The following is a 22,400-nucleotide window of genomic DNA, read 5'->3' as shown; positions in this document are numbered from 1 at the left end:
GCGGCGCATGCGCCACGAACGCTTGACCCCTTCCACGCCGGGCGCCCTGAAGAATCTCCCCCCCACTGCGGTTCTTTTTACCTTCTTGAGCCGCTCGAGGAGGACGCTCTTGTTGCCGCCGCTGTCCAGGCTGCGGCGCTTCAGCTCGGCCCGCAGGTCTATCACCCGCAGGTCGCTCAGCCGCCGCGTCGCCCCCAAGGACCCCTCCGAGCCGCCGCCGCTGAGGGGAACCGTCGCCTCACCGGCGAGCCCGGCCTGGTTCTCCGCTGCCATCGGAGGAGGAGGAAACCCGTCTCCCTGGCTTGGCTTTCCGCCGCGAAATTACAAAATAACGGCAACAAATGACAGTTGTCGGTTTTTTTAAAAGAGTTTGTGCGGCGCGCGCGCGATAGAGCGACTTCTCTAGCTACGCACAAAATGGCGGCCGAAGCTCTGCGCGCAGGGAGTGGCTAAGAGGCATGCGCGGCTGCGGCGCATGCGCACCTCGTCGGCCGAGGGCGGGAGGGAGCGTTTGGACTAGCGCATGCGCAATTGGGAAGGCAGGGAAGCTTGCACTTCTAATATACATATGCGTGCCGTTGTAATAGATTGGTTATATACGCACACACATATATGTACACACACACACACATATAACTGCCACCTTGGTAACCTCATTTGTATGTTAGCAGCTGATGAAGGCAGCTACATTTTGGTAGAATAAAAACCTGTTTTGCTAATCACAGTTATGCATATATGATGATGATGATGGGCTGCCTTCAAGTCGATTCCGATTTAGGACGACCCTACGAATAGGGTTTTCATGGTAAACGGTATTCAGAGGGGGTTTCCCATTGCCTTCCTCTGAGGCTGAGAGGCAGTGACTGGCCCAAGGTCACCCAGTGAGCTTCAGGGCTGTGTGGGGATTCGAACCTAGTCCAACAGCTTAACCACTACACCACTCTGGCTCCTGCATGGATATATACATAAGTGTATATATGCATGTATATATCTATATCAGACAGTTTTGAAAGCAACAAACAGAACTTCTCCCAAGCTTGCTCTGGATCCCTATAAGGATTCCGTTAATCACCTAAAAATATATATGCACGCAACTGTGATTAACAAAACGTTTCGGCTTCCACCTTCATCAGCTGCTAACACACAAATGCTGCTACCCAGGTGGCAGTTGTAGAGCTTTGAGGATGGAATGCTCAGAGAGGCTTCCTATGCAGAAGCTCAGTGATGCTGATACTGTCCTCTAGGACATATACACGTATACAGAGAGAGACATATATGCAGGCCACTTCTTCCAATGGAGTTTTATTGCGAAGCAAGGCCAAATAGGCCCTATTACCGCCACCTACTGACGACAAAATAGAACCGCATCTGCACAAACACACACAGCGTTCACAAGAGACCAGCCAAACCACAATGTCGGAAAAAGTGTCAAGCGGCAGAAACCACAGAAGGCCGTAAAGCAAAATCCCTAAGAAGAGCTCCCACATCACCCACGTTTGTTCAACCAACAAATCAATAAAAATGTGTCTCTCAGCGCTACGTCGCAAACAATCCCACAAATTATGGTCAACCGTCTCACACACTCCATGCAGGCCGCTCATTGAAAAGACATAGAAACCGGAAACCAAGTCCAGTAAGCCGCTCTAGGAGCGCTCCTCCTTCCAGCTCTATGACGCGATGGGGGCAGGGGCAGGAACGAGCGGCGTCCCTTCCTCCCCCTCTCTCGTCGCCCGTCCGGCGCGCGTGCGCAGTGCCATTCCTCCCTCTCTCTCGGCGCTGTCTTCTGTCCATACGGCGCTGGGCCTTCCCGCCATTTTGTCTGCGGGGACGGGCCGCCTCTCGCTGCAGGAGAGCGACAGCAGCGACGCCGCCGCGCTCCCTCTGAGTCGCGATGGCAGCCGCGGGAGTAGCAGCTGCTGAGGGCGCCGAATCTCCCGGCGGAGACGAGGCGCTTCTTCCTCCTTCTTCTTCCCTCGGCGGCGGGGCGAAGGCGACGCGGCGGCTGGGCGACCTGCGGGTCATCGACCTGCGGGCCGAGCTGAAGCGCCGCAACCTGGACAGCGGCGGCAACAAGAGCGTCCTCCTGGAGCGGCTCCGCGGCGTGAGTGGGGAGGGATCGGGCGGCCCTGGAGGATGGGGGGGATGATGGGGGGAGGGGATGGAGGGAGGAGGGATCGGGCGGCCCTGGAGGAGGGGAGGAGGAGGGGAGGAGGGTGGGGGAGGAGGGGAGGAGGGTGGGGGAGGAGGGGAGGGTGGGGGAGGAGGGGAGGGTGGGGGAGGGGATTGGGATGATGGGGGAGGGGATCGAGGGGAGGGGAGGGAGTGGGGAGGGATCGGACGGCCCTGAAGGAGGAGGGTGGGGGAGGGGATGAGGATGATGGGGTTGGGGGGATTGGGTGGCCCTGAAGTAGATGAAGAGGGGGGGATTGATGGCATCAAAAGGAGGGAGATGGGGAGAGGAAGACTTGGGTGACCCTGAAGTAGTGCAGGAGGTTATGATGATGCAGGGGAGGGATTTGGGGTGGCCCTGAAAGAGGTGAGAGGGATGATGATGGGGAAGGTGATGATCATGTAGGGGAGAGGATTGGGGAGGGGGCGGGAAGGAAAGGGGGATTGAGGAAGGAGGAGATTAAAAAGGAGGAGGTGATGACGATGGGGATCAGATGTGAATGAAATGTGACGATGGAACTTGCTGGTAGGGAGGGGGCTCTTTTTAAGACATACAGGGAGGAGGGTTGGTTTACTCTGAAAGAGATGAGATGGGGGGCATTGGGGTTGACGTGGGGAGGGGGTAGAAAATAGGATTAAGTGGGAGAGCGTGAACGTTATGATGATGGGGGCTTTCCGGGGAGGGAGAGAGGGGGGCTGGGGGGCTCCTAAAGATAGGATTGGATGGTGCTGAAGTAGATGAGATGAGGGGGTATTTGGGGTTGCTGCAGGGAAAGGAAGAGAGAAATGAGCTGGAGGGAGGTGTGGGAGATCGCACATGGGAGTGCTGTGGGGGGGGAAGGTCAGATGGGGGTAGAGGAATGGCAGATGAAAAGGAGAAACAGGGTGGAGCCGGGAGAGGGTGTAGGAGGTGTTTAACTGGGAAGTAAGAGGAGAGTTGAAATTTAGGGAGGCAAGGAGGGGTGCCCCACCACAGAGACAGTGCAAATACATCTTTTCTAGAATGCAGGACAGAGGAGGCTTGGCTTCACTGAACCTCCTTGTAGGGAATATGCTTCTCCGACGTTTGTAAGTGGTTTTAAAGTGAGACATTTGCTCTTGTTAAAATACTCACCGGCATTCCTTATTCAGGCCATTGAGGAAGAAGGAGGGAATCCAGATGAAATTCCACTGGCTTCAGAAAGCGCTGGCAAGAGAACTCCCAAAAGGACAGTGAAAGGTACGAAGCATAGATGCGCTTTGAACTCTCGGCTCGCTTGCAAATTCAACTTGCTTTTATATTATCAGCAACTGTTTTGTTTTAACGCATGGGCAGATTTCACACTCGTATTGGATTTCTGGCTCAGCTGCGCAAGGATTTTATTTATCTAACCATTCGTAAAATAGGGTAGCCACCTAAATTTGATTGGCTTCCATTTCCCCTCCACATATCTCTTTCCTTTTATGCAATGTCTGCTAGATGGGAAGGCAGGGCCTGTCCTTTTTTTAAAAAAAATTTTTTTTGCACAGTACCTTTAAAGATAATCATCAGTGATCTCCAGTAGCATCTGTCGTGAACCACCCTGTTCAGATCTTGTAAGTTTAGGTCTGTGGCTTCCTTTATGGAATCAATCCATCTCTTCTTTGGCCTTCCTCTTCTTCTACTCCCTTCTGTTTTTCCCAGCATTATTGTCTTTTCTAGCAAGATAAACAGCTGACTAAAATTTGCACATGACACTTATCTGACTTACGCAGCCACGAAGCTTAACTTGGGTGGATTTTTTCTAAAAAGTTTTAGGGTCCCACTCGCAAAATTGTTTCCCCTTTCACGCAAACTGGAAGCAAACGTTTCACCACATTGTAGTTTCTTTCTTACAATTATATCCCACTTTTTTTCTTCCAAGGGTGTTCAAAGTGGCGTACGTGGTTCTCCCCCCTCCCCTTTTTATCCTCACAACAACCCTGTGAGGTAGGGTAGGCTGAGAGACAGCGGTTGGCACCCAAGATCACCTGCCGAGCTTGATGGCTGAGTAAGGGGATTCAGACTTGGCCTCCTAGGGTTTAAAATTTGATAGGGCTGCAAGGGCAAAGCTTTGGGCTTCATATTCGACTTATAAGGGCCACCCCTGCTTTTCAACCTTCGACATTGTTTTCATGAAAAGTTTTCTTCAAGGGGTGCTTAAATGGGGCAAGGAGCGAAGCCAGCTGCCTGATGATCTTTACTCTTGAATCTGTTCACTGGTTTTTAGGGCGTAAGCCAGAGGAGGAAGGCGGTGAAGATAACGGGTTGGAAGAGAACTCAAGAGATGGACAGGTACAGGGTGGAAGAGAAGCATGATTTAGCATTCCTTAAAAGCCTTGTTTTCAAGGCTTAGCAGTGATAATCTCCTGTTGTCCCCCTTCCCTCATTGCAGGAGGATATTGAAGCAAGTTCAGATAACATGCAGGATATTGACATGATGGATATTAGTGTTTTGGACGAAGCTGAAATAGATAACACCAGCACCGTTGACTGCGGAGAAGACTACAGCTCTGAGAACCTTCTCGACTCTGACAAAGATAACGTGGATGCCGAAATGAAAGAACTTCCTGAGCAGCTGATGGAAAGCGAGGTCAGTAATTGGTTTGGTGGCACCTTCTGTTCGACTTTTCATTTATTTATGACTCGTTGAAGACACGCAGCCGAAGATTTGGGCGGTCTGGTAAGTAGTGTACTGGCAAATCACGCCACTCCCCCTCACAACATGCCCCCTTCTAAGATTATACAATGATATGGGCTTTAAATCTCTTACTTTGTTTAGAGTTCTGTTGCGCAATGAATACAGGATAAGGATGTGTCTTTTGGGAGTTCAGCAAGAAGAATATGATAGCTTCCAGAAGACGCTTCTCAGCAGTTAACACACTCCCCTTGTTTGCTGATTGATCTGTAGAATGCTAGAGACATTGGGCTCTGCTTCCAAAAAAAAATAAGGGGTCTGCAACTCCTGCACACACATCCCCAGACAACGACACCCCTGTGTCTAGTTAAAACCAGTGGGTGGCATTCAAGGCTAGTCCTACTCTAGAGTACGCCTCTTGCAGTTAATAGACATGACTGACTCTGGTTCATTCATTTCAGTGGGCTTGCTCTGAGTAGGACTTAGTTAAATACAAGCCAATGTGTGAAGGTTCAGTCCCATCCACTCCAGCCTGGCCACCGTTCTTCTCTTTACGTTTCCTGGCTCTAAGGGGCATAAGCAGGCCTCTTACCTGTCAGCGGCACACTCTTCTTTCTCTCCCGTCCCTGTGTGTCAATCTTCAAGCGCTTGACGCCTTCACTTCAGCAGTTGGAGTGTTCACTAGCATTTTGTGGCATTGAACAGTAGGAGAAGCTGCCTGATGACAAACTGTTACCCGTTTCCATAAAATACATCATTGCTTCATGGGCTGGTAGGTCTTACTCACCTTAGCGGCGTTTGTGTTTCAGATCCTGATTTCCTGTTTGATTCAGCAGGAAATGAAGGTTAACAGTCTTCTGCAAGAAATGTGTTTATTTACATATATTTATATTTTCGTTCTCTCAGGAGAACGGTGAGGAACTTGATGATCCGCTTGACACTGATTTGCCCGGTTTAACTGCAGTGAAGGTAATGTGCCCATCTCTTCCTATGAGATTGACTCACAGTCTGGAGCCCCAAGCCAAGTTTTGTTGTCTCTTTTTTAAGCAGGCCATGTTTTTATATTGGCTCTACCTATTAACTCCCGCACAAGCCAAAGGAAAAAGTTCTTTAGCTCTTTCTCTCCCGAGTGAGGATAGGAACTTCATTGAGCACCTCAGTGCGTGATAATCTTTGCAGCTGGGGCTGATTGATTTAAATCAAGGCAACGTAAATTAAGTTACCTGTTTACTTCTTCACATGTTTCCTGAAGGCTGGTGCACATCTGACAACTAAATATTAAATTTGCAACCAAAAAAGAACCTTTCTTTCCCCCTTGGACCACTTGAGAAACGCTGATGGTCTTGGCAGACCCCTTAATGCTTTTTTCTGCCTGTTTTGGCCTTTGTAATGTGCTGTGCTAGAAGCTGTATGATTTCTAATTGTGTTTTTATTTCTTCTGCTGGGAACAGAGCACACAGACAAGGCAGGATTAAACCCGGTCCTCCCAGCCACTGATGTCACCAGTGACATCAGCAAGTGGGCATGGTTTGGGGGAAACGGCTTCGCAGATCAAGTTGGGCCTCTCGTCTGGAGGTTCTCCATCTTTGCCGAAATATGAGCCAAAATATTCCCATATATTTCTTACGACTAGCGGCTTGCAACCGTTTGTGAACTGTCAGAATACAGGAACCTGACAGGTCAAATGGTTAACAGTCATGTAGCAGAAACTATCAGATTGGGATTTTGCTTATGTAGAAAAAGTTCCTTTGTCTCAATTTATCTGGAAGAGGCACTGATTCAGCTTGGAGATTAACTGCAGATTATTCAAGATTATTTAATGTTTACCAAATATTCACCTTTAGCCATACTGGAGAGTAGACCCATTGAGATCAACTTGGGCTCGTTAATTTCAGTGGGTCAACCGAGTAGCCGTTTGCTGGATTCAACTCAACCGTTTTAATCCAGTTTTTTTTATTTTTCTGTCCTGCCTGCGTGAAGCTAATGGCCGAGGAGGATTGTTTGGCTTGCCACAGCTGCTGCTCCTCCTCTGGGAGCCTCGCTGCTGGAGCCCTCACTTGAGAGCCAGAGGAGGAAATAAGCCTCTTGTGAAATACATTGAATATACACTCCAGAATCAGCCACTGCTGCTGCTTCAGAGACCTGAGTTTTCACTCCTGCCTCCAGCCCAACCTCACTGCCTGGAAATAGATTTTTATCCAAGCGATGTCTCAGGCTGGCCCTTCTAGATTCCAGGAAATGATTAGCCGACTAGTGGAAGCCCACCTGACCCCACGGTTGCATTTCGACAACGTTTTGCAGAATTCTAAAGTATTTTTATGCCATTGCTACTTTTTCGAGTTTTGAACTGTGTTTGGGGATGTACGTATTTAATTTTGGCTGTCTTTTAATCTTGATTGGATGCTGCCTTGGATATTATGGAAAGCACGTCCAGCAGTGAACGAGCTTCCTCAACAAGTGCTCTCACAAATGCTCCCTTACACCCAGCATTTGATTGAAGCCTATGCTCCTGCAATCAGATTGGCTGTGGCCAAGGGTATTTTCACTCTGCGCTTGAGGGGGAGGGGACCTCACAATTTACATCAAGGAAAGCTGGGTTCTACCGTGTACATAAAACATGCACATTTTTATAGGTTTGCCTTTCTTTTGCATTTTATAATCTTTTCCCATATTTTTCTCTGATAATTGTAGAGGGGGCAAAACCCTCTATAGGTCCCCAAAGACCTTGCTGCTTAACTACTGGAAATCTTAATTAAGAGATGTTTAACAGGCATTTCCCACACAATTTATATAAATATAGTTTTCACATCCATTAGGCCTAGAAACATCGACACAACCTTGTTAAACAGCCCTTTTGGGTGATTATAACCAGGGTTGGAGACAACCTAGGCTCTTCAGGAATTTTATACTTATTTTTACAGCTGAAGTACATCGCTGTGCTGAATTTGCTTCCTCTATATTGGGGCAGCAGTTTTAGGCTGCAGTACCATCCACACAGCCTTTGAACCTAGAAAGCTGCCTTGTGCCGAGTCAGATGAACGGCCTCAGGATTGTCTACACTGACTGTCGGTGGCTCTCCAGGATTTGAGGCAGGGTTCTCTCCCAGCCGTACCTGCAGAATTGAACCTGGGACGTTCTGCATGCAATCAGATGTTCTTCCTCTGTGCTACGGCCCTTCCACACCCTAGTCTCCATCCCAAGTGCAACTCAGTCTGAAATAATTACATATTCTATCCCTGTTTGCCGCCTCTCTTCCCTGTGTTCATGATTCTAAGCTTCTTGGGACTAGGATCTGTCAGCTTACAGACTGTAAAGCAGAGGTGCTTAACAGTGTGGCTCTCCAGATGTTGCCAGGCTGTGCCTCCCATCTTTCCTGACCATTGGCCACGCTGCCCGGGGCTGATGGGAGCTAACGTCCAGAGGACCACAAGTTCCCTGCAACAGATCATCACTAGCTGCCTTGTCTTGATTCAGCCTAAGTTTCTTAGCCACCTCTGCTGTGAAATGCCACACACATCAAGTCCCGTTGACCTCAGTGAGACTTGCTTATGAGTAGACATGCATACAATGACGTTTTAACTACTTCACGCCTCTTTTGCACCATCTAATTCCCTCTTTTTTTTTGCTACAGGACCTAGAAGAGCAGCATTCAGAACCAGGTACTTTTCCATTCATTTCTTGTAGCTGATTTTTTTAAAATGAGGTGGAGGAAAAGGCCACAGGAATTAAACTAACTTGAGTTCTTATTTTGCTGTGTAGCCGACAATGTACGTCATTCCAAAGCTCTTACAGGTCCGAAACCTAACTCTATCCCTAGCTCTGAGATGTAACGCCTGTCACTTAGCAAAGTACTTCTTCTAGACCTGAAATGTTCTTTTTTTAAAAAAATAATAATAAAAATCACTGTTTAGCTTCACAGATGCACTAGAAGAAATGTTAGTATCACGTCTGAAGGCGCAAGATTTCTACCTGTAGAACAGATTGTAATATATGATTGTCGGATCAGGGAGAATAGCAAAGGCAGTTTTAAAGTTATCATAGGGAAATGCAGAGTTTTTAAGTGAGTTACGTCCTAACAGAAGACGAAAGACAAGAGGTTCTACATGGAAATTCCATGACATGATTTCCTTTCTTGGACTTTCACCCGTTCACGCACCATCAGAAGATATTCCAGTTGACATGATGGAGTGCCCTGCTTTAAGCAAAAGAGAGAGAGAGAAAGCAATTCAGAATTTGAAATGGAATTTTGTGTTCTTTCATTCATTTCCGTTTAAGCCTCTTGGAATTTGAGAAGAGCGAACCTCTTGAAGACTTGTCAAGAATGAGCGAGAAGGTTTTCATTAAGCTAACAGGGTCCCTTCTTCATAACTTATGATCATGCTATGATAAACCATGTCTAGCTAGTTTTAGGCATTTGAATGTGATATCCCCAAGGGGTTTTCCAGTCTCTGTGTAGCCCTTAGCCGTTCTCTCTCAGTGTTAGCCTGGCAGCCATGCCCGTTCCGCATTTGTCTTTGCTGTGTTTCCCTGGTGATTAAACCTTGTGCCATTCTATTCCTGTTAAATCCATAGAAAATGAGAAAATGCTCGACATTTTGGGTGACACTTGTAAATCTGATCCCCTTAAAGAAGAAGCTTCTGAAGCAGAGCAGGCACAGGAAGCGAAGATCTCGTTGCCGGTCAAAACGGAAGCGGAGGAAGAGGAAGACGCGCCGGCCGCTGCCGCCGCCGCCCAATCGGACGGAGAAGATCTTTTAGATACGGACAGCCAGTCAGGCCGGGCTGCGGCCAGGAGCGAGGAGGAGGAAGCGAAGCATTTAGTGGTAGCCAAAGGGGAGCCGGGCGAAGAGGCAGTAGAGGAAGCTAACCTGGACTCTGACTCTTTAGCGGTAGAGAGGAGGAGTGGAGGAGGAGGAGGAGGAGGAGGAGGAGGAGGTGAGATTAGCACAGCAGCCCAGACTCTGGAAGCCAGTAGTGAGGAAACTGCGGAGAAGGACGCAGGTTCCCAAGGGGTTAGCCAAGATGACGAGAAGATGGAAGCCAAGGCTAATTGTGAGGAAGAGTCCTCTGCCCAAGAGGGTGGTGATCAAAACCTGAGGTTTGTTTTTTCTCCCGTTTTTAGACCAGATGCTGTCTTTTAATTTATTTTTTAATTTTTTAAAAAAATCTCATGGGTCTCTTAAGAGATCAGGGTCAGTGTTTTTCTTCAAATTGGCCTTCAAGACTGCTGAAATTGTTATTAAAAACATCTTTTAGATTTTGTTCCCCTCCCTTTAATTTTTTTAAATAGAATTATTCTATTTCTTTTTATTACAACCTTTAGAGGTTGTTTTTCCTAAGTCTTTACCTTGTAATTGTATAGCAGATGTTCTGTCTTTTAAGGTTGTCTTCCCATGCTTGCTTATCTTAGCAAGATGTTTTTATTGTTGGCTTTTCTTATTTATTTTTTTATTTTTTACAACTAACTGGTAGGTATTGAGTTCTCATGTACGTTATATTTTATGTCAGATTGCCTTCTCTTTTTTTCCTGATTGGTTTGTCTTTTCTTTCTTTTTTTTCTTTTCTGTCCTTTAGTTCTGAAGAGAGCAGAGATGCAAAACCGCCTTCGAAAGAGGAGAAAGGTATATCTATTTAAATATTTGTGCATAGACTGATCTCGGCTCGTTATTGCAAATATATTATTTCATAATAGTAAGAGGAAAATATGGGGTGAAGTCCAGCTAAGTCAGTTAGTAATAACAGACATGATTTCAACGAGTCTGCTCTGAGTATTGCTTATTTACGTTACTTAAAGACATGGATATACCCTTTAATCATTTGCATTTCTAAGCGGTACGCATAAAAAGAAGCCATACAGAAAATGAAACAAAAAAAATCATCATCGAAACCAAATGCTACCTTAAAATACCTTCTGGAAGAAGCTGGTCTTTGTCATGAAGTATCTGAAAAGAATAGAGAAATCATGTATTTGGTATACTCATTCTCCCTCAAGAAGCAGAATTTAAACACTTTTAATATTATTTACTTTTAAATACTACCTTTTGATACTGTACTGCCTTCCCTGAAAGAAAATCCTCATTCTTAAGAAGCTCCCAAAATCCATCACGGCAATACAAATGTTAACGAATAAGCCCAGCAAGAAAGATTGAGGAAAAGAGAGGAACCAAGTCAGTAGGACTGTACAAAACCTTTCTTAAATAAATAAGCTGCATGTTTCTTGCTGAAAGTGAGGAGAGCTGTGCGGCTCTGGGAGGCTGCCACTGTTAAGGCCCTGCCCCCTGCAGCTGTTGAGCCTCTGTCCTTGCCAGCAATGTTGAGGCATCTCATAAAGGGTGAGCTGAGAAAGGCCCCGAAAGACAAGCCGGAGAAACGGACTTGGCAGAGTCCGAGAAATCCAGGTCTGAGCAGCAGTGGAAAACCAGCCCTTGGTAATTCCGGTCAGCCGCTTCTCCCTCACGTTAAGCATCAAGAGACATCTGGGCTCCGTTACGGGGAGCCGCTTGGTGTAACAGTGCCTCCGTCCCGTATGGAACTGGCTTGGCAGCATGTCCCACTGAATAAAGAACTCATGCCTGTTACAGTGAGCATCCAAAGGCCACCATTTTGACGTTCACAGCGTGAGTGCAGACGCGTTTTGCAAATCGCTGGCAAGAATCAATGAGCTTGTCGGCGTTTGCAGCAGGAACGTAGGGCGCTGCCTTGTGTCAAGTCGGACCATTGGTCCATCTAACTTGGCATCGTCTACACTGACTGGCAGCAGCTCTCCAGGGTTTCAGGCATGGGGGTCTCTCCCAGCCTTAACTGGAGATGCCATCGGGGACTGCTCCTGGGACCTTCTGCCTGCACAGCAGCTGCTCTGACCACTGAGCGATGGCCTTTCCTCAGTGAGGATGTACGCCTGCCAAGGCTGGCATGCAGGCACTTCCTCTGCGATTGCCACCAAATTCATTGGACATTTGCCGTAACGTACACCTTCTCCCAGGCTGGTTTCCATAGGGCCACATCCCCTTCCAGAGATGGGGAGAGGGTGGCCTTGTCATGCCGGGATTTGAGGTGCCCCCTTCCTGTTTCTACCTAGGCCGCAGCGCTGCCGCTTCCGGTCGGAACTTCTGGGTGAGCGGCCTGGCTTCCACCACCCGAGCGACAGACTTGAAGAACCTCTTTAGCAAATATGGAAAAGTAAGGCTGTGTTGGTTATCATTGGAGCATTATCATGAATAGACAAGAACCTGTCATAAGATGGTGCAGCCTATCCTTACTCCGTAACTAGAGAGACCTTATTCAGGGGCCAAGCCAGCTATGTCCTCTTCCAGGGTACTACATTCCCCTACCGTTCATCATTTTCCTGTTTTTCTTTTCTGAGACTTGGATGTCTGGCAACTGAGCGTATAGTCCCTATTGGATTGTTTTTTGGAGGGGGTCCCTCTTTTTAAAAAATGATTTGTGTAGTTTAGCAAACTCCTGAGCATGCTGTGCCCACCCCCTTGTTTCTCGGTGTCCCATTTAGATCTGCGCTCACCATTTGCATTCATTATTATCATAAAGAGAAGCTATTAAGAATTGCCACTTAGAACTGGACTGAGTCACACCCGCAAGTTATACTAGTGCAGATGATAGAATGAAACGAGGCACGTTGCCCTGGAACATGCTGTTGCAGGCTGCTTGCCATTGTGCCTTTGACTACATTCCGACACCCCGCTTGTCCGTTTGGTGTGTACCAAATATCCCAGCTGGCTTTTCTTCTCTGAGGCGGACCGGGCTGTTGATGCAAAACTTTGGCTAAGTTTATTCTAAATGTCTGTGCTTCCTTTCCTCCAGGTGGTTGGCGCAAAAGTGGTGACCAACGCTCGCAGCCCAGGCGCTCGGTGTTACGGTTTTGTGACAATGTCCACAGCTGACGAAGCCACAAAATGCATTGCCCATTGCCACAAAACGGAATTACACGGGAAAATAATATCTGTTGAACGAGTAAGTCGCAGTTCTGGTTCCCCCCCCCTTTAAAAAAACAACCAAGCAAACACAAAAGCCCCCCAAGAGACGCTTTCCCCAAATGCTGTTTCTTTTTACTAACGTTGAGCATCATTTCAGGCAAAAAATGAACCTGCTACGAAGAAGCTTTTGGAGAAGAAGGACAATGAGGTGAAGACTGAAACTTCAGCCAGTGATAGGTAACGTTATTTAAATGTCTTTTTTTCTAAGATACCTTTTCTCTTTGAAGGAATAGATGCACACTTAACTTTGAAACACCTAGGAAGCTAACTTACACTGAGTCAGACTATGGGTCCATCTAGCTCAATACCATCAACACTGACTGACAGCAGCTCTCCAGGGTTTCAGGCAGGATTCTCTCCTAGCCCTACCAGGAGGTGCCACTAGGCACTGAACCTGGGACCTTCTCCATGCAAGGCAGATGCTCTACTCACTGAGCAACAGTCCCTAAAACACCCTTCTAGTGAGGAAGCAGCACTCTGAACACCTGCCTCAGTACGCACCTGACTGTGCAGATACAGTGGCTTTTCTACCCACCAGGTGAAAGAACATCGGTACAGCCCTCCCACAACTTGCACCGTTCTCCCTACTGTCAAAAAGCTAGCATGTTAGACAGAAGGGATCTAGCTTGGTCTTCTCTCTGCCCATCAAGAGAGTTACTGATCTGGGTGGCCATTCAGGCACGTGATCCCTCTTTCATTCCGAAATAGCGCAGTCCCAGGAGAAATGTCGCACGTGGGGGTGAATGTTCAGAAATTTGTAGACTAACTTGAGAGGCTGCTTTGGGTGTACAGCGAGAAGTGGGAGAGGGTGATCTCTGTATTTTTCTCCTACGCCCACCAAGTTGGGCAGGTGAGCAGGGCTACCTACTTGTCAGTCATTATGGCATTAGGTCGCCCATTTCCAGACAGATTATTGTTGGGCTTCAAGGGAGTGCACGCAGTTCAATGTATGCTCTGACAAAAAGCTGATTGTCATGGCTTGCAGAAGTCAAGGGCTTCAGAGCACCGCACAGAGCACTGTGCAGGCACTGACAAGCGACTGATTGTCGGGACTTCAGAGCCCGACTGTGCAGGGCTCTATGCATAGTGCTTGGCGAGGTGCCTTGCTTGCAAATCCCTTTTTGGCCCATCCTCACCATACCTACCCTGCGTCTAACAGCATGTGTGATGTCAAGTATAGAGTCAGCGGACGTGGCGTGGTCCAGAGGTGTCCCACTGTTTAATGCAAGACACCCACAACCAGAAGTTAGTCTGATATGTCAGGTTCATCCTCACCCTCTGAGCCGAGCTGCTCTGTTGTCTTCCTTCCCTCACAAGCCATCTTTCTTGCAAACTTCCCCAATAGGGCATTCCAATGATTTGCACGAGATTTTTCTCTCTTCGTAGACCTTAGAAACCACCCTGTTTCTAAATGACTCTGTTGCTGATACGTCCATCCTGAGCAGTTTAAAAAGTATTGACCAACACGCCTTAAGCATTAACATTTCTAAGCAATGTACACAAAAATAAACTATGCAGAAAAGAAAACCATAAAAATTACCTTAAAACAGAACTCTTATCTTAAAAAGCCTGCTGGAACAGAAAAAATCTCAGCCGTGCACCCAAAGTTCAGCAAGGAGGGTGCCTGCCTAATTTCGGTCGGGAGGGGAGTTCCACAAGCGTGGGTGCACTACGCTGAACACACAACTTCTTGTTGTTACTAGCCGTGGGAGTGCACCAAGAGAAACTCCCCCCAAGGACCTCGGTGATCCAGATGGGATATAAGGGAACAGGCAGTCCTTAAGGTATCCTGGATCCAAGTTGTGAAGGGCCTTCCAAATTAATCACAAGAACATTGCAGCAGCTTTCCCTCCCTCCATTCTGAACGCAACCGTTTTGCAGGTCTGCCGGTGCAAAAAAGAACGAGAAGGCTGACCAGAAAGAAGACACCAAGAAGGCAGAACAAAAGGATGAGAAGGGGAAAGAGGAACCAAGATCTGGATCTGCCGATCAGTCAAAGACACCAAAATCGGGTAAGCTAGTAAGCTCACTCATGGGGGTAGAGTGCAAATTACTGGCCGCTGTCAGGATTAACGCCTAAACCCTCAGTTCTGTGTGAAATGTCTTAATTTGCCCACCCTTGTTTTTGTGTAGGAAGCAAAGCTACCGAAAGGACAGTGGTAATGGATAAATCGAAAGGCGAACCTGTAATCAGTGTGAAGACAACCACAAGATCAAAAGAGAGAGTAAGTGAAACAGTGACACTTCCCTTGAAGAGCTCAATAAAACCCCAAATAATTAAACGTTCAGCTCCGTGGGAAACGTTTGAGGCTTCAAGTGATCAAAAAGGAAATCTTGGACAAAGTCAGCAGTTTCGACTGGGTTTCTCTTCCCTCAATTAGAAGCCACTCAATCTTGTCTGAAACAATCTTAACTGATGATTGTTGGCCTCTTGCTTTAATTCTTTAAATTCCCTGTCAGGTGAGAAGGAGATATCCAGATGCCAGTTGCCTACCATCGCTGGCCAGGCTAGGCAAGACCATGTGGCATAGATTCAAAGACTTAGGGTTGTATTCAGTCAAGTTCTACTCAGTGTAGACAGATTGGACTTAATGGGCTTAAGTTAGTTGTGTTTATTAATTTCTGCTCTAAATATGACTAACGTTGTATACAACCCTTAGACAGGCTCTCCACCCCAATTTCTTTCCACATTTGTGGAGATACATCACGAGTTCCAGTTTTGGAAGGATGGCGGGGTATAAATAAAGACAATCATCATCATCATCACAGTAATTGTAGATCTGGTTTTGTGGGCCACTCACTACCTCAGAGCTGACAACTACTTTGGTGCTCATAGTACTGGGCAGTGTTTCAGTAAATTAGGCATTTAGAAAACATACTCTTGAGCCAGATTACTAGCCTTCTGAAATTCAGCAAAAACAAATGCAGGCCATTCTGTGCGTCTCCTATCCTTCTAAAAAATGGGGGTCAGTCGTTCCAATTGATGGGAGGGGATCCCTGGCAGGTATAAAATATCCAAGGGCTCTTTTGGGTGGCTGATTTGCAAATTGAAGGAATGCGTTGTAGATTTTTTTTTTCCTTGCCAGAATGAGATTCCCTTCAAACCATACTTCTTCCATTAACCATTCACGATTTCGGGTGTTTAAACACAGAGCGTCAAGAGCCAGGAGCGCAAATCGGAGAGCAGAGAGAAGAGCAGAGAGAAGAGCAGAGAGAAGAGCAGAGAGAAGAGCAGAGAGAGGCAACGGACTGCGTCCTTTAACAAAAGCAGAGATCAGAGACGGCTGAGTGAGGAGCCACACCGGTAAGATCCCGTCATGCCAGAACAAAATGGCTCACCTGGTACTCGATAAAAGTTCAGCTCCCCTCCCACCATCCTTTAGCTTTGCTCAGAGTCATTTAGCTTGTCATTCACTGGTGAAGTGCCACAGTCTGACCCATTCATGACCAAATCAGTGCTGAAATGATTTTGGGTTTTCTCAGAGCGGTAGAAAGCAGGGCTGTCCTCTGCTTCCCTAAAAAGAGTGGCACACAGAGCAGCTCCATGCCGCCCCAGGAAACCTTAGTTCTCAGACCTTATAGCTCAGGTGTGGGGAACCTTTCACCCTCCAGATGTTCCCGAACTGCAACTCCCACCAGCCCTATCAAGTGCAGCCAATAACTAGGGAGCTTCCTGCCGCTGCCAACATTGCAAGGAGTCTCAGTACGCACAGCCTGCTGATGGTCTGTGCCCAAGTGCTGCAAACCTCAGAATAAGAGGTAAAGCAGATGGGCCAACGAGGGATGGGGACAAAACCACTTTCAGAAGCAGGCTGGTCCCAACAGATTCCCCCTCTGAGTCAGCACCATTGGACTTAATGAAGCGTTACCTGCCTTCTTTAAAACAGCCCCCGCATCCGTCGGGACAAACAGAAACATATGCGCTCCATCTGGGAGATGGAGGAGAGGGAGAAGCTGGAGGTCACCCGGGAGAAGCTGGAGTTTGAACGGTCGCGCCTGGAGCGGGAGCGCCTGGAGCGGGAGCACCTGGAGCGGGAGCGCATGCACATCGAGCACGAGCGGAGGCGGGAGCAGGAGCGCATCCAGCGGGAGCGGGAGGAGCTGCGGCGGCAGCACGAGCAGCTGCGCTACGAGCAGGAGCGGCGAGTCGCCCTGAGGAGGCCGTACGACCTGGATGGGAGGTAAATGAAGGCCGTGTTCGCGGGAGCAAACCTTTGTATTGTCGTCATTCGTGGTTTTTAGTGTGTTTGGAACAAACGTAATACCAGACAACCTTCGCTCGGATTTGCGGGACAAAGCCATGCTTCCAGCACCCTTCCCATTGTGCAGTTTGCACATACAGGGTGGTCTTTCTTGTTACCTTGTGTTGACCTACCAAGAAGAAAGCAGAGAGGCCAGATATCCTTCTGCCTAGATCTCGTCCCCTCATTTTTAACCCTCCCCCCCCCCCCCAGGAGAGACGAACCGTATTGGCCGGAGGCAAAGCGGATGGCAATGGACGACCGTCATCGCTCGGATTTCAGCCGCCAGGATCGTTTCCACGACTTCGATCACAGGGATCGCGGGCGGTACCAAGACCATTCCCTGGACAGGTGAGCCCGTGGACTTGATTTGGGCTTCCCTCTGGTTGCGGGGAGATCTTAATTTATTTAGAAGAGGGCTTCCCAAACTGGGGTCCATGGACTGCTTCGTTCAGGTGGTCTGTGGCCCGTCTGTGAAGAACACTTACAGTTTGAATTTGGTGGGATTCAAATTGCTATGCAACAAAATACAGTACAAGAAATTGAAGCAGCAATAGGAATACGATTAGAAATCCAACAGCCTCAAGCACAGTGCATGCAGTGACTCCCATAGGCAGGAAAATGTTTAACTGGTGTGCCAAGACGCTCAGCAATTTTCAAGTGGTCCACGGGGGACAAAAAGTTGTCAGAGTATAGGAAGCTGCGAATACTGAGTCAGACCACTGGTCCATCTAGCTTAGCGTTGTCGACACTGACTGACAGTAGCTCTGCAGGATGTCAGATGGGGGACCCTCCCTGGAGACCATCAGTACTGATTTAACCTTCTTTGTGTGTAGCAGGAAATAACAGCACAAGATTCTTACCTGATTTTATTCTTTGTTCCAGGAGAGAAGGCTCACGAGGAATGATCGATCGAGACGGACCGGTGAGTCCCTTGGTTGTGGATTTGGTAGCAGAAAACCTCTCGTGGCTAATGCTCTTTGCTTTGCTAAGCGTTCGAGAAGACGGCATCCTTTTTAAAAAGACCGATCTGTAAATAAAATCAGGCTCTCTTTCAGGAGGTGAAACCGATAATTATGTTTGATATATTTTTTCTCTAATGTTTTTTGTTTTGTTTTGTATGATCTCTTTGTGAGCTGCCCTGAGTTGCCGAAGAGTGGGACAGAAGTATTTTAAATAATTTAATAAAATCTGGAGGGCCAAAGGTTCCCCAAACCTGCAACTGAGCGTAAATGAGGCTTTAAATCTGACAGCACTGGGTTTAAGCTCAGCGGACTGCTGTTTCAAACAAATGTGCATGAAAGGGTTTGGGAGCTCTAGCATATTTACGTACATATTTATTTTAAACGTGTATATCCTGCCTTCCATATAAAACAGACTCAAAGTGTCTTACAGATGAACTGTAAAACCGAGGCAAATATGGCGTAGATTTCACAAAATCATGGAAAGAATCTGCTTGAAGCCATACAATCAATGGAGGCTGCCCTGTGCCGAGTCAGACCACCAGTCTGTCTCCCTCCGTTTTGCCCCCTGGTTTTCAGATTGGGGTCTTCCTTTCCCAGCCCTGCCTGGAGATGCCACGGATCAAACCTGCCACTTCCGCCTGCAAAGCACATGCACTGCCACTGAACTACAGCCAAAAGCAAGAGGGCAGCGCAGAGCGAGAGAGAGCAAAAATAAGAACAAGCCAGCGTCACAGTAAAATACAGCCACTACCTCAAAATGGCCTCAGACAGAACCACTAGCCTTGCAGACAGGCCTGGTTTTAGCCTGGAAGCATTCAGGGTTGTATCCAGTGTTATTCCAACACAGAGCAGACCTTTTAGAATGAATGCATGGCCATAACTATCTTGGGCCTAATAATTTCAGTAGGCCTAACTCTGAGTACAGCGTAGGTGGATACAACCTACAGCAGGGTTGGGGAACCTTTTGCCCCTCCAGATGTTGCTGAACTATAACTCCCATCACCCCTAGCCATTGCCCACATGGGCTGGGGCCAACGGGAGCTGTAGTTCAGCAACACCTGAACAGCCGGATGGTTCCCCACACCTCACCTGCAGTGTTAAGGCTGGGCGGGCCTTCCTGAGGAGGGCATCCCACAGCACTCGCTTGTTGGGAGATCTGCCCCACTCTTCGGCACTCTCCTGCCCTCTCTCTATGGTGGGAATCCCATGGTAGAGGGAGATCTTCTCATGTGCAGCCCCTCCGCTCTAAAGAGGAAAACGAGAACAGCCATGCGTAGCTCGGTGCTTGCAGTCTGTGCCTCGCTTACCTGGTGTCTTCTTAAGAGCCTCATGGTGCCCTTTCCTGTCTCTTCCAGCATCATGGAGACGATCGCCATGGCGGACCAGATCGCCACTCACGGGATGGCTGGGGCAGCTATGGGTCTGACAGGCGCATGAGTGAGGGGCGGGGAATCCCTCCGCAGTCCCGGTGAGTATACGCAGTCGGAGGCCGGACAGCCCCCACATCAGTGTTTAAATCTTGGTTGGGATCGGTTGGGTAATGAAGCCTTCCGAGCACAGAAACGCTTTCTCTAACAAAAGCTGTATACTGCTTAACTGTAAATAAAGCCTGTGTGCCTGGTGTTCCCACACCGTGGTTGGACCAGACAGGAACTGAGCAGGAACGCCAAAACATTTTCTCGTGCCTAGTGGATTTTTGGCGGAATATGCACTGAGGCCTTCCTGGGCACCGTATTACCAAGCCCTCCTTTAACGGGTCAGAGCAAGGGTCCATCTAGTTCCAGTGTCTTGTTTCTAACCACTGCCTGCAAGGGTCCTCCAAGAAACTTTTAGGAAATATAGCAGGGTGAGGTCGATAACAGGAATCTTACATGCCGCCAAAGCTAAATTAGTCTCAAATAGGGATGGGCAAGAATTTAGAGTCATTTCACATTTCAAGCTGAATGTATCAAATTCGTAATTTCCGAAACAATGTGAAAGCCAGCACACAGCCATTCTTTGGAAGTCGCACTTAAGTGATGCCGTTTGCCAGCCACACCCTGTATACAAAAATGCCTAAAAACGAGTATATGAGTGAAAATGACATGCAGAAATGCATTATATGATGAGAAATGGCTTGCAAAACTGTACAATAGTCAAAACTGCCAACAGTAATGTGTTTATTCAGAGAAATTCGCACTTAAATGCTTGAGAATATTCATGGATATTTTTTAATTGCAAATTGCTGCAGAAATGTGGAGAACTGATTTTAAGACTGGAAAAAATGAGAAGCTTGAGAGAACTAAGATGGGCAGGTCTTTCCATCCTTAGTCTGAAATGGGTTGGTGTGCGTTTGGAGGGATATCACCTTTCTGCAGATGGCCAAAAGCTCCGCTTTCTTAACAACTCCCACTTCTTTATCAGAGATGGACGTGACTGGGGAGATTATGGCAGAAAGTTTGAAGGCCACCAAGACCGCTCCTGGCAGAGCAATGACAGGGGCGCAATGGGACGGGATCACGAGCGATGGCGAGGTAACCCTTTTGCAATTCAGCCGCTTGTTGTCTGCTTCTTTATACCAGGTGCTATGCGTAAGACGAAAGACGCAACTAAATTCTGCTCAGAGTAGACCCATTGAAAGCAGTGGATCTGCTCTGGATAGGACTAACACTGTTAGATGTGCAACCAAAGGGTAGAACAGAGAAATCGGTTAGGTTCCCAAACTGCGGAGCTTCATTCCGGTTGTCTGCGGCATGTCCGCATTAAATGTTCGGATTCATTTATAAGTCTGTATTTCTTCTTTGGTTTCTTAATGTATTGTATGTCATTGTGTCACAATTCGAATTCTGTGGAATGCAGACTAGTACAACAGGAGAAATAAAAGAAGCGACAAAAATGCAATTTAAAAGCACGCAGCACCTAGCACAGTGTGTTGCAAATGTCTGCCACAGGCAGAAAAAAAATCATTAAGCTGCTAAGCCCCTCAGCAATTTTCAAGTGGTCCACGGGTAAGAAAAGTTTGGAACACACTGAGATGGAGAAGGATCCAATACAAGATCTGAGCAGAAGTGCAAGAAAGTAGCGTTCATGTTTGTTGTTACTCAGCAGTCCCGTGCAATTGACCAAGCCCCCTTCTCGGCCTCAGTTCCCCATCTGGTAATATCAAAATACTTCCTGCCCTACTTGGCAGGGGTGATGTTTCCTTTTCACACACCCAGGGACCCTCTAGTTTACTGGCTCACAGTCGCTCTGCATCCAGAGCCTCCTTGCCTTTTTGGCTGTAGTTCTGTGGAAGAAAAACATGATAAATGGCTTCAGAGCAGCTCGAGTTTCCATTGAGAGCGTGCCCTTAAAATTATCCCGTTCCTTCCAGGTGGAGGCCGGGGGAGACGTGGCCACATGATGCGGCGAGGCGGAATGTCCCGGTAAGAAGCCGTTTCCAGCCTTGCCTTCTGGGATTCAAAATCACGTTAGCTTTTCCTTGTTCTGTGTTTGCGGTGGCTTTGCTAATACGATGAACTGGTTTTTGCATTGCCGTACTGAATTGTTGCCTTACATCTGTCTTGTGAGGTCTGGTGGTACTGGAGTCAGAAAACCTGTCACTGCAAAGTAATTTGAGATGCGTGCTTGTGATGCAAGGCGCACTCATCCTTGAGACCTCCTTTGCTTTGTGATCTCTTTCTAGGCGGGGAGGATTCATGCAGAGCGGTCCACAGGGCCAAGCGTCGCACAGCGGGGAGGTGCAAGAAGGCTTCTCTGGGCAAGACAGAGGAAGCCGGCCCAACGATCCTCGTTTCAGCCGCCGCTATTGAATGTTTTAGCTTCTTCTTTTTTTATTAACTGTACAAAACGGCAACACAAGAAGAAAATACAGACACTACTACTCAGTGTACCACTGACTGTGACTTTTAAGTTAACCTGCATTGTTTTATTTCATAGCTCAATATGTGAAGAAGAAGCTATTCGGCTTTTGTTTTTTTGTAACGTGTTTCTGTACGTGCTGCACCTGCCCCCTGCACACACACGCAATCTTACCGTCCCCCCTCCTCATGAAAAGAAAATGTTTCTTTTACGAGGCATTCCATTTTCTATAAATAAAGAAATTAAAAAAAAAGTTTACAGTTACCCGGCTGCTGTTTTGGAAGTCTTTTCGGGATCTTGGTTGTCGCTGCCCACTCGCTTCACTGGCAGGAAGTGGAATCTTTCCGGAGGAGTCCCTGAGTGAGCTGGACCAACCTCTCCCCAGATTCACTTCCTGCCAGCTCCACAGCAGGTTGCCTGGCCACGGCTCTTCCTCTGGAAGCACGTGGGGAGATTTAGGCATCGCAGGACTCCATCTTTTACCTAAAAGAAGACGAAGACAGAGAAGTGAAAGAGACCGTTTCAGAGCAGCCAGTAGTTTGAGCTCGCCGCTCAATG

General features: G+C 47.7%; 2 protein-coding genes across 3 annotated transcripts in view; one reads left to right on the top strand and one right to left on the bottom strand.

Annotated features, from left to right (window-relative positions):
• Positions 1-2,043, bottom strand: part of LOC133372535 (scaffold attachment factor B1-like) — a 31,242-nt gene extending 29,199 nt beyond the window's left edge. Inside the window, exon 1 of one of the 2 annotated variants that reach the window (XM_061601294.1) lies at positions 82-2,043. In XM_061601294.1, coding sequence (XP_061457278.1) covers positions 82-273 — 192 coding nt within the window. In that variant the 5' untranslated portion in view covers positions 274-2,043. The remainder of the gene's footprint in view (positions 1-81) is intronic. The other variant, XM_061601296.1, reaches the window with a different exon arrangement.
• On the top strand, positions 1,749-22,106 carry LOC133372536 (scaffold attachment factor B1-like). Its single transcript, XM_061601297.1, has 21 exons — positions 1,749-2,101; positions 3,301-3,388; positions 4,398-4,462; positions 4,563-4,760; positions 5,712-5,774; positions 8,437-8,464; positions 9,378-9,903; positions 10,380-10,426; positions 11,884-11,984; positions 12,624-12,773; positions 12,894-12,973; positions 14,678-14,808; positions 14,930-15,021; positions 15,949-16,100; positions 16,684-16,977; positions 17,251-17,388; positions 17,923-17,962; positions 19,358-19,470; positions 20,406-20,515; positions 21,355-21,406; positions 21,667-22,106. Exons 1-21 carry the CDS (start codon positions 1,892-1,894, stop codon positions 21,791-21,793), a joined length of 2,805 nt encoding a protein of 934 aa, XP_061457281.1. The 5' UTR covers positions 1,749-1,891; the 3' UTR covers positions 21,794-22,106.
• The last annotated feature ends 294 nt before the right edge of the window (positions 22,107-22,400 follow it).

The sequence above is a fragment of the Rhineura floridana genome, chromosome 18 (assembly GCF_030035675.1).
Source record: "Rhineura floridana isolate rRhiFlo1 chromosome 18, rRhiFlo1.hap2, whole genome shotgun sequence".
Taxonomy (NCBI): Eukaryota; Metazoa; Chordata; class Lepidosauria; order Squamata; family Rhineuridae; genus Rhineura; species Rhineura floridana.
This window is presented reverse-complemented; position numbering and strand designations above follow the sequence as displayed.